We start from the raw sequence: 12492 nt of genomic DNA on the forward strand, positions 1-12492 counted from the left end.
AGAGTTTTAATATTTTATTGGTTTAAATTTCTGCTTTTACAGAATGGAATCTACCGGAAAGCCTGAACAGGTCCATATATCCGAGGTGACAGCCAACTTTTTGGGGGAATCGTATTATTTGGATGAAGGCGAAGAGGTGTTTGGTGAGTAAAAATTGTTGAGGAAGTTTTCAAAAAGTTTTCTATAAATATAAAATGTGAAATATAAATTATTAAATATAAAATAAAAAATATAAAATAGAAAATAAAAAATATAAAATAATATATAAAATATAAGTATAAAATAACTGGGTTCCCCGGTACACCGGTAGGTCCAATACATTTTGAACGAAACTCTAATAGTAAGCCAAATATTATTTCCCTTTTTACTTAAAACACTTTCTAATTCATTTCCCTTTTCTTCCACCTCCAGGTCACCGCACCTACTTTGTAGTGGGACGTCGAAAAGACATCTCCCGCACGAATAGCATTTGTCCCAGTGTCCATGTTACCTCGAACGGCAGCCACTTGATGTTACCGGGCATTCCAGGACAACCCGGATCTCTGTCACACAGTGCAACAAATATATCGGTAATACATCCAAATGTGCCACCCGCCTCACCGGTTGGACAACTATCTTCATCGCTCAATCCATCACCTGTCCTTTCGATACGACCAAGACTGACATCGCTGAGTATGAAATTACGCAAGAAATCACAATCACGTGACTGTGATATAGAACGTGGTATCATACATCCCGCGGCGGCGGGTATACCACCCGTTATTGTATGCCGTGAAAGACCAAAGATTATTATTACAACAAAAAGTTTACCGGGATCTTTAGATTCGGAAAATGATCCAAATGAGACGGCCAACAATGAAGATGTCGCTCCCAGAGCCAATGGCAAAACCCACTTAACAAATGGTTCAACCGCAGCGAGACCAAAGATCAGATTAAAGGTATGGAAAGTGCCAAGATTTCTTAAGAAATTCGAAGAGAAAACCAAGACCCATGATAAGGCCACAAGTACCGATGTTAGTATTAGTTTAATGAGTAATGGACCAAAGACACAAACCACAACAACGACAGCAACAACAGCCGCAGGGCCAAATGAAGAAACTGTGGCCTTTATAGAACCCAATGGTTATCAACAGCTGCCGGTGGTGATTGAAAATGCCAAATCGAATCCCAACATGTTGGAAATTCCCCAAAAACCAATGTTACATCATGTGGCCACATCAACTGGTATTTGCTCCAGTGTTAATCGTTCTCCAGATGCCAGCTGCTGTTCTCCGGGACAATATTCCATGTTTGATGATATTATCGATATACGTTCGTATATAAGTCAGTCGAGAAGTGATATATCCCCCTTTGGTCGTTCGGGCAGCTATCGTTCACAGTGTGGTCGCAGTGGACAATCAGAAACTTCACCCTTGCCAAGACCCAGGGCTGCAACATTAACAACCAATAACAAAGCGGAAGGAGCAACTGCAGCTTTGGCCACAGCAGCAGCAGTGGCCTTGACACCATCCGGAGGAGATGGAGGAGGCGGAGGTGGCAATAATCTTTGCCTACCTCTTTTTGTACCAGGAATCTCCACACCTGCCCAGCCAACACACTCTCGTAACTCCAGCATATGGCCGGATGGCTTGAGCATATGTCCCTCAGCCACCTCCAGAAAAGATTCGGGCATAAAAAGCAACTCGCGCAGATCTTCAATACAGCAACAAATCTATGCCCTCAATCAAACCGCCATCTCTACCCACAGGGTATCGGGCTATTTTACAAGCTCCACTTCCAGCATCTCCAACCTGGGGGATGTACAAACTTTACCTCATGTGCCACTACCTCCCATGCCGCCACCATCATCACATCCCGGCTCGATGGGTCAGGTTGCTGATCCATTGGCCGCTTGTTTACAACAATTACGCAAACAATCGGATCTTCAGCTGATACGTTGTGTCCGCGATAATGCCAAATCCCAAAGGAGTTATCTAGTCAAGCCTCCATTAAGGAGATTTAGTTTGTATTTCAAGTCACGCCAGATGGAGCGTGATTTTCGTTCAAAGGCTCATCGTTTTGGTAATGAAAATGAAACAGAGGGTCCACCCACCTTGGCCACACCACGTTACAACACCTACATAGACATATTTGTGGGTCTGGCGGTATATTTGTGCATTTCCATATCGCTGTTCTTGATGACACCCAACACCATGACTCCAAGTTTTCGTCTATGGGTTTCCTTGTTTACCTGCTTTACGGCAATACAGGTTTTTGCCTTATTCCTCTTTACCAGGCAAATGTGTCGAAGACAATCCTCGGCCACCAGATCAAAGCTAACAAATTCCGAATCATGTGCAGATCGTATATTTGAGGCCATCTCTAGTTGGTACCCCTGGCATATATGCCTGGCTGTGCTAATGGCCATGCCGGTAATATTAATTATAGCCAACTTCCTATTGCTAGATCTCAATGAGTTGGAGGCCTTTGAATACCACTATGGCTTCCTGATTTTTGTCTGCATTGTGCATTTTTGTAATTTTACCCAGCTGAACTGTTGGATGCGCAACATTTTGGCCATTATGGCTGCCATGTGTTTTGTGGGCATTGCCGTATCCCAGCTGTTGGTCTATTCAAATCGCACAGATGCCCAAGAGGCCTCAGATGCCCTGTTGAATGTTACCCACATACATACCCTTAACTATATCATCGAAGAAATTAAATGGTTCCAAGATTACCATGTGGAAATCTACTTGGATCTCTTTTTGATCCTAATATTGGTTGGGTTCCTAAATCGAGAATTTGAAATTGGCTATCGCCTAACATTCTATGGCAATGCGGTGGCCAATCAGGACAAGATTCGGGTGCAAAACATGAAAAATCAAGCCGACATGTTGTTACACAACATCATACCCAAACATGTGGCGGAGCATTTGAAAAATACCGCCAAATATTCCGAAAATCATCATAACGTTGGCATTATCTTTGCCTCAATTGTTAACTTTAATGAAATGTACGATGAAAGTTATTTGGGTGGCAAGGAATACCTGCGCGTACTCAACGAACTGATAGGTGACTTTGATGAGTTACTTTCCCGCCCTGAATTTAAATGTGTTGAAAAAATCAAAACAATTGGCTCCACATTTATGGCCGCCAGTGGCCTTGATCCCAAACATCGTGGTGATGGCAATGAACACATACATGCCCTTATGGAATTCTCCATAGCCATGCAGGGTGTGGTGGATGCCTTTAACAAAGATTTGCTAGAATTTAATTTAATTTTACGCATCGGTTTCAATGTGGGTGATGTTACCGCCGGTGTCATTGGCACCAGTAAACTGCATTATGACATTTGGGGTGATGCCGTCAATGTAGCATCACGTATGGACTCCACTGGCGTTTCAAATCGTATCCAGGTGGGTAAAGATTGTCTACAATTTTTGGAAACAAAATATGAATTTGAGCCACGGGGTAGTGTTTATGTTAAGGGTAAAGATAATATGGAAGTGTTTTTGTTTACACAACGCAAACCTGATTTGATCGGTGACGATGACGAGGATATGATGGATGATGAAGATATTCTGATGAATCATCAGCATCGAAATGGTGGTGGTGATGTTCCCTTATTGGGTGAGCATAAAAATGGTAATGGTAGCATAAGTTAAGGAACAGAGGAAAACGCGAGTTCAACATTCTCAAAATCGTATTGAGAAAGGTATTGACAATTAAATGCTGCAATGGAAATAAGCAAAACTATGTGAGTTATTTTTGAGATAATCGAATGAGAGGAAAAGGGCAATATACATATGTATGTTTTAGTACTTCCTTTCTTAAGAAATTAAGTTGATCTTTGAAACGAGATAATCCGCCAAATGATGGCCAACGTAAGAAGGCTCAAAAATATCCCAAAAGGTATTTTTTTACAAAAATAAAAGAGAAGTCTATAAGATTTCAGAAAAAATTACAAAGAATCAAACTTATTGCAAACAAGCACAAATGAAATATGTACATTAGGGTTATAACTTTTTTGCAATTTTTGAAAATATAACATAAAAAACTACTATGAAATACGGTGTCATTTTTTGTCTATCGCGAAACAGTTTCCGCACCAAATGCATTCAAGCTCAGTAATGCATTATTTAATTTTATTTGTTGTAATGCCATATACGCTTTTCGTAATAACTTATTAATAGCTTTAATCTAATTTAAAATCAATATCAAACCATTCTGGACCAATTAATTTTCAAATCGCGATATTTTAGAGCATTTGATGCACCTTCGACAATATTGCAATTTTTTGTTTTTCTTTAAAAACTCGCGAATTTTATATATATTTTTATATTTATTATACCTATCGGGCAAGATAATATGTGGTCATTTGCAACGAATTCGCGAAAGTTACAGACTGTTTTTAATAACTTTGCCTGTGGGAATCGTATTTGTTTTCTACAAATATCAAAAGGGTTTTAGTAATCGCAGTCGGTGCGGAAACTTTTTCACCGAATCAAAGTAAAGAACGCGTTTTCCTTATCAGAATAATATTCCGCACATGGTATTAGCGTGGTATTTTGTTGGTTATAGCCCTAATGTACATTTGTTAATAATTATAAAAATAACATTGACGAATTTTAAAAATATTTTATAATGCTAATCAAGAGTAAACCCATAGACTAATGAATGTATAGACAAAGGAATGCTCATGTTGTGCTGTCAAGTGACTCAAACGGTAAAACTTAAAATTGTTTGAAGACGAGTTTTGTGGAAAATGTCAAAACTTTCTTGCATGTTATTATCTGAGACATAATTCATTTACCCAGCTAGCATTTGGAAGATTGTTTTATCAAAAATCACATTGCGGAGTCTTTTTAGAGTCCTTTGGGTGATCAAAAATTGATTAAGTCGCTTGTATGACCAGAAAGGGACTCGAAAGTGACCCCCTGTAATGATTAAAAAGAGTTCAATTGAAAATACAACAACAAATTTGTAGCAATCACAAATAAATCATTGAGGCGTTTAAAATGTGACTATTTTTTCGTTATTTATTGTCACATTTTGATCATCGGAAGATTGAAAAATGCTTAATCAAAAAATGGTCATGCAGGTGTTTGAAAAGTGATTATTATGTATCTTCTGATCATATTTTGAACAGATCGGTAAGCAGAAAATACTATAAAACAAAGGAAAGACACAAAAAAGAATAAAAAAAAAATCTTTTAATTTATTTCGTCTAATAAAACGACTCTTAAATGACTCCCTAAAGACTCATAAACGATTATAAACATGACTCGAAAAAGAGTCCCAAATTTTTAAACAAATCGTCAATAAATGGTTGGAATACGACTGGAAAAAGACTTTATATACCATCAGAAAATGGGCAAAAATGACTCGAAACTAATGCAGAGGAACACTCATTTGTGATCTGTTTAAAAGAGTCGTCTGAGGTTACGTTTTCTCCCGACAAAGGAGTCATTTATGATCAGAAAATGAGCTCATATTCCAGCTTTTAAATCGTGCAGTCGGAACAAAAAAGACTCGAATTTTATTAAAATTTTCAAAAAATGCTGGCTGGGTAGTTTCCGCCAAAAACAAAATGTTTTTAAAATTATATTTATTGGCATTTTTAAATAAATTGTTTTGTCAACAAATTCAATTCTCTACGATAACACTATACAACACTGAAAATGCAAAGTACATATTTAGAGATGGGAAATGGGTAAATACCCAAATGGTAAATACCCATTAAAATGGGTAAATTGGGTACAAATGGGTAAATACCCAGGTATTTACCCAATATGTGGATAAAAAGCACAGAAACTAAAATCATCCAATCGGACGCGAAAATGCAGTATTTTAAAATTTTTAACTGACTTTGAATAAAATTACCTTTTTTGGAAATGTGACTAGTTGATATTTTACCAATTTTGGTCCATATTTTTGGTAAATCTCTCATATATAGTTACAGCGTAATTTTTGACATATGAGGGCTTTTAGAACGGTTTGTTGAAGTCCTTCTTGTGGAAAAACGTAAATGCTGGACCGATATTCTTATTTTTTTCATATATCTGATGGCTTAACTTCTGATTTCAGCTGATAATCTTGAGAATTTTTGTCCTCTTCGACAAAGCTATATTTGCTGGGGTTTGAATTGATTTTCTTCCTACATACAACTCCAACGCTCGATTTTACATATAAAAAGTATAGTCCGCGAGGTTAAACCGCTTTTTTGTTTTCTTTTTGATTTTCTGTCTGACAGAAAAACAAAATTTTCATTTCAAAATAAATGTTTAAATACTCAAATAAACACCCGAAAAAGGTATTTATCGGGAATTTACCAGGTATTTACCCAAGTTTTGGTAAATACCGGGTAGAATCCCATCTATATACATATTGAGACTACAAAAACCCTAGTTGGGGTTTCTTTCCTGTCAGATCCAGTTCATATTTTATGGCCTCATCTAAACGGGACTAATACTACGTTTATCTCAGAAACGAATTGGAATTTGGCTGTAGAACAGACCACATAAGAAAAACTTCTTCTAGGGCATCAAAATTAACAAATATAGAAAATTTTACATCTGGTGGCTGTCGGCTAAACTTTTGGGAGTTTAACCAAGTAGCCTTTTACACACATCTTCTAAATAATGCTTTCAGCAATTCTTCAGGACATTCTGAAACTCTAAAATGCTTATTTCATGTTGTTTCATCGGTAGTTTGTACCATATCTTTTACAACACGTATTCGTTCACACGAGCAGTTTATTCTCTCATTTGGGATTTCACCACATTATTGACATATTTATTATACCCTCAGCATTTATGCTAACGAGGGTATATACACTTTCATACGGGCAAAATATGCCTCATCGAAATAATGGTTTTAGACCCCAAGTATGTTTGGACGAAATGTGTTTCAGACAATTTGGAGTCGATTGAGCAATGTCCGTCCGTCTGTCTGTCTGGCTGGCTGGAGCGCACGATAACTCTCGAACGGATCAACCGTTTCGGTCCAAAATTTGGCTTCCGTAATATTTTGTCCAAACTTAGTTTAAGTTCGAAGATGGGTTATATCGGTCCGCTCCTTCCGGTACCTCCCCCACAAAAGTTCGAAAATGTTCGGAAAATTTGTACGTACGATAACTCTTGAAGGGAGTAACCGATTTGGTCCATACTTTGTCCATCGTGAAACGTTTTCCAGACTTAGATAAGGTTTCAATATGGACTCAATCGGTCCACTCCTTCGGGGACCTCCCACACAAAATTTCGGAAAAGTTCAGTTTAGGGCCATCTCTCGATTCGCTTTGATTTTTGCTTTAGCAACTTGTATTCACTGCCTCCCATACGACGGTACAAGTTTCATCAGAAGCAAGTCCATACTGCCTGAGAAAATAGCATGAAAAATGAAAAAAAAACCCTATGACACCGTGTGAGGTGGTTGGAGCGCAAGACAACTCTCAAACGGATATGCCGATTGGATCCAAAATTTGGCCTTAGAAATATTTTGTCCATACATAGTTTAAGTTCGAAGATAAGCCATATCGGTCCACTCCTTCAGGTACCTCCCCCCAAAATTTCAAAAATGTATGGAAAAATTGTTCGTACGGTAACTTTTGAAGGGAGTGGCCGAATTGGTCCATACTTTCCACATCCTAATATATTTACCAGATATAGATCAGGTTCAAATATGGACTATATTTGTCCACTTCATCCAGTACCTCCCAAACAAAATTTCGGATAAGTTCACTTTAAGACCTGCTATCGAATCACTTTGATTTTTGTTGAAACAACTTGCATTCGCTGCCTCAGTTACGTTGGTAAGAGTTTTTTCAGGGGCAAATCCACACTTCTTGAGAAAACAGCCCGAAAGTTGTAAAAAAAAACCATGGCACCATATGAACCAAATACTGAGTTGATCCACACTTTTTATATCGTCATATTTCTTCGAATATTAGATGGAATTCGAAGGTGGTGCTTGTAGGTCCACTCCTTCCGGTACCTCCCGCACAAAAATTCGAAAATATTAGCTAAAATAATACGCGCGATATCTCATAAACAGAGCAAATCGGTTAGTGGTCCTGTTTACAGCGATATCATGTTTTTCGTACATGCTTCCTGATATAATGGTTCAAAACCTCTCAATTGAAACGACAGGTGGTCGTGATATTTATCGAGGGGAATGACACCCAAAATAAGACCCACTTTCAAAATGGAATATGGCGGTCCATTCTTTTAGATACATTTCCCGCAAAACTTTTTGAGCTTCTATCCAAATCCATATTTTTGTCGGTTCATACGCCCAAACTTTTCAAAACCCATTAAATATATACGTTTTTTGGGGAAGAAAGTGTTTCAATTCACACAGGCTGAGGGTATATCTCTGTCGGCAAAGCCGACTGATCCTTTTTTACTTGTTTATTTCTTCTCTCATTTTCGAAATAATAACGCAGATATGAGGGGTAATCATTAATCACAGCTGTGGCAACCTTTTATTTACTGTACCATTAGGTCTGTTCGATAATTCAAAAGTTTGTATAAATTTGTACAAACTTTTACAATTTTCAAAAACTTAGTCCCAATTTACATTAGGCGAGTTTACTTGCGGCAATTGTCAGTTTGTGGGTGAGAGAGGGTGTTGAGAGGCAAAGGGTTACCATATACCTCACCTCTCTCTCCATCAAACTGACAATTGCCGCAAGTAAACTAGCCTAATGTAAATTGGGACTTTCGAATACTTTTTACTTGCCAAGTTAGTCCATATTTACATTAGGCAATTTTCCTTGCGGCAGTTGTCAGTTTGTTGGTGAGAGAGGGTGTTGAGAGGCAAAGGGTTACCATATGACAGTAGGTTTGTCTGGTTACCCTAAAATGTTTAACAAATTGTCGAACATTGGTGGCGTCGTTTTTTATTGGAATAGCTAATTGTAACAAATTGTACTAATTGTTGCTGGAAGTAATCTGTTAATACAAAAGTCCAGCAAAAGAGAGCTATTCGAGAGAGAGAGAGAGAGAGACATTTTGAGTGTTCTTTTACTAAGAGTATGCAAATTCTTGCCTGACAAATTTCTTCTAGCAAGCACTTGCAACTCTTCTTCTTCCTGCAAACAATAAATCAGCTGTTTTTATTTATTCGGTGATTTATGTTTGTGAAAAATTAAAAACAATTTTATTGTGGAAATAAGCAAGTCAATTTTTTTGTTTTGGAGAGTATTTTTTTTATACCCTCCACCATAGTATGGATGGTATATTAAGTTTGTTTTTCCGTTTGTAACGCATTGAAATACTCATTTGCGACCCTATAAAGTATATATATTCTTGATCAGGGTAAAATTCTAAGTCGATCTGAGCACGTCCGTCTGTCCGTCCGTCTGTGGTAATCACTCTAGCATCCACAAAAATAGAGATAGGACGCTGAAATTTTGGGAAGATGCGTCTTTTGTTTGCAGGCAGGTCAAGTTCGATGATGGGCTATATCGGTCCACGTTTTGGTATAGCCCCCATATAACGGTACCCCCCGATTTACGGTATTTTGACGTTTTTAGCTACATTTTCAGACCGATTAGGCTATAATTTGACATTTAGGGTTCTTAAGTGTCAACAAACATATATCACAAAACTTGTGGACATAGGTCCACGTTTTGGTATATCCCCCATATAACGGTACCCCCCGATTTGCGGTATTTTGACGTTTTTAGCTACATTTTTAGACCGATTTAGCTATAATTTGAAATTTAGGGTTCTTAAGTATCAATAAACTTATATAACAAAAGTTGTGACATAGGTCCACGTTTTGGTATAGCCCCCATATAACGGTACCCCCCGATATACTGTATTTTGACGTTTTTAGCTACATTATCAGACCGATGTAGCTATAATTTGACATTTAGGGTTCTTAAGTGTTAATAAACTTATAAATTAGAAGTTGTGGACATAGGTCCACGTTTTGGTATAGCCCCCATATAACGGTACCCCCCGATTTGCGGTATTTTGACGTTTTTAGCTACATTTTCAGACCGTTGTAGCTATAATTTGACATTTGGGGTTCTTAAAAGTCAATAAACCTATATAACAAAAGTTGTGGACATAGGTCCACGTATTGGTATAGCCCCATATAACGGTACCCCCCGATTTACGGTATTTTGACGGGTTTAGCTACATTTTCAGACCGATTTAGCTATAATTTGACATTTGAAGTTCTTAAATGTCAATAAACTTATGTGACAAAACTTGTGGACATAGGTCCACGTTTTGGTATAGCCCCCATATAACGGTACCCCCCGATTTACGGTATTTTGACGTTTTTAGCTACATTTTCAGACCGATTCAATAATCTTACATAACAAAACTAGTGGACATAGGTCCATGTTTTGGAATAGCCCCCATATAACTTTACCGCCCGATTTCAAGTATTTTGACGTTTTGAGTCACATTTCTTGACCGAATTAGCTATAATTTGATATTTAGGGTTCTTAGTGACCAAAAAAAATATGAACATAGGTCCATGTTTTGGTATAGCCCCAAAACAAACCTCCCGATTTTCCGTACCTTAGCTTTATTTTTTTGACGAACTTTCTGTAATTTCAATTTTAAAAGCCAAATTGTTCATTTAAGTTCATATTTTCGTATAGCCCACATACCTCCGAACTAGCTGTTAATGACTTTTGAAGTTCGCAGGTTATGTACCGATTTTCGGTATTTTGAGGATTCTAGCTGCAATTTTAACCGAATTAGGAGTTATTTGACATTAAAGGCTCTGATCAAAAACTTTCAACATAGGTCCATGTTTTTTTATTATAACCCCTATATAACGGTACCTCCCAATTTTTAGCCCAACAAAAATTGTCAACATACATACACCATAAAATAGGGCCTCCCTAATGAAGCATTTTATGTGCATTATCTGAAATTTTAACGAACTTACTTAAAGTTGGGGACAGGAATGAAAACTAATTATTCCATTTTAGTTCATAATATTTTATGGTGGAGGGTATGAAAAGTTCGGCCCGGCCGAACTTAATGCTTTTTTACTTGTTTATTTTTAATAGAATACAAAATTTAGCTTGTTTGCTTCCTTTAATGCCTGACTAGTTGTTCTGTTTTGCCAAATCAGCTGATTGCTTGCAGGTTTTTGCAGGAAAGGGGTCTTGTTTACTTTTTATATTTTTCTTGCAAAAGAGAATAAAAACTCTTTACTCTCAGAGAAAGTTCTTGCTGGACAATTCTTGCTGGGAAAGTAACCAGACAGACCTAATACTTATTCCGCCATCATGGTACAAATACACAGGTAGCCGCATCGGCAATTGTTGGTGACATAAGATGTCAAAATTTGACATCAATTCAATGCAATTGACACATTATGTTACCATCAGCTGGCATTATAATGCTACCTGTATTATTGTACCATGTCCGCCATGGTATGTGCCCATCAGCTTTATATAACGAAATTATAGGAAACAAAAAAGTGAAACTGTTCTTTAAATGTTGACCATTACCACATAACATCACCCTGCTTGCTCATATTTACTCACGTGTCATACATAGATTTGTAACGCATCCAATAAAGGACCACTTACACATAGAAAAAATACCAGGTTTTTTGAAAAACGTTTTGTAAAAATTTTTACAAAAGCACTAAACGAAAATAAGCGAATATTAGATTCCTTATATTGAACAAAAACAAAATCCAAAAATAAATATTTAAAACAAATATTTTTATTTTTGTACTCATCTTGCCGTTAAATAGAAAACTAAAAACAAATCGGACAAACAAATTATAGAGAAAAATATACAAAACCAATATTTTTTAAATGTAATTAATTTTATATAAGTGTCATATAGCTGAAAATGAAAATCAACAAATATTATTATTTAATAGAGAACATATTTATATTACAATTATGTATAGAATACAAACCAAGATACTAAAACATTTAGAAATTTTACAAGAAAGTTATGGAACAAAACCTGTTGCACAATATCCGATCGTCATTTTTTTTCTCTTTCTTTCAATAAAGAGGATCAAATGTTTATATTGCATTTCTTGCGAATTCATAAAAAAAAACGAAAGCATATAGAGTCCAGAAAAATTAATTACAACTTTACAAATTGTTTGAATTATTACCTAATTTTTACTATAAAATAAAAAAAAATGGAAGGGAATTGTGAAACTTCCTTCCCTTAGAGGATTTTAAGGTTTTTTGTTTTTTCTCTAACATGGGTAATTATTAAATAATTTGTAAAGTGGTTAACTAAAAACTGTTAACCTTCATATACACTCCAAAAATATTTATATTTTAATAAAAAAAATATTTATTTTAATAAAAAAAAATATTTATTTATTAAAATATTTATTTTAATAAAAAATATAAATATTAAAAAAAGAAAGCAACAAAACAAAAGCTCAAATAAATAAAAAAAATTATTTGTAACAAAAACTACACACATTCATACACACACCACACGAAAAGGAACGAACTCAAGTTTAAAACTGTTTTAAAACCAAAACACAAAATATAAAAAA

The 12492-nt window shown here is 36.2% G+C and overlaps 1 protein-coding gene across 4 annotated transcripts in view; it reads left to right on the forward strand.

The window, feature by feature from the left end:
- Positions 1-3940, forward strand: part of Ac13E (Adenylyl cyclase 13E) — a 429881-nt gene extending 425941 nt beyond the window's left edge. For all 4 annotated transcript variants that reach the window (XM_073976991.1, XM_073976990.1, XM_073976989.1 and 1 more), the window contains 2 exons: positions 43-143; positions 412-3940. In XM_073976991.1, coding sequence (XP_073833092.1) covers positions 43-143; positions 412-3644 — 3334 coding nt within the window. In that variant the 3' untranslated portion in view covers positions 3645-3940. The remainder of the gene's footprint in view (positions 1-42; positions 144-411) is intronic.
- Positions 3941-12492: the final 8552 nt, after the last annotated feature.

This window comes from Musca autumnalis, unplaced genomic scaffold (genome assembly GCF_047663935.1).
Source record: "Musca autumnalis isolate F117 unplaced genomic scaffold, ASM4766393v1 scaffold_3, whole genome shotgun sequence".
NCBI classification, from domain to species: Eukaryota; Metazoa; Arthropoda; class Insecta; order Diptera; family Muscidae; genus Musca; species Musca autumnalis.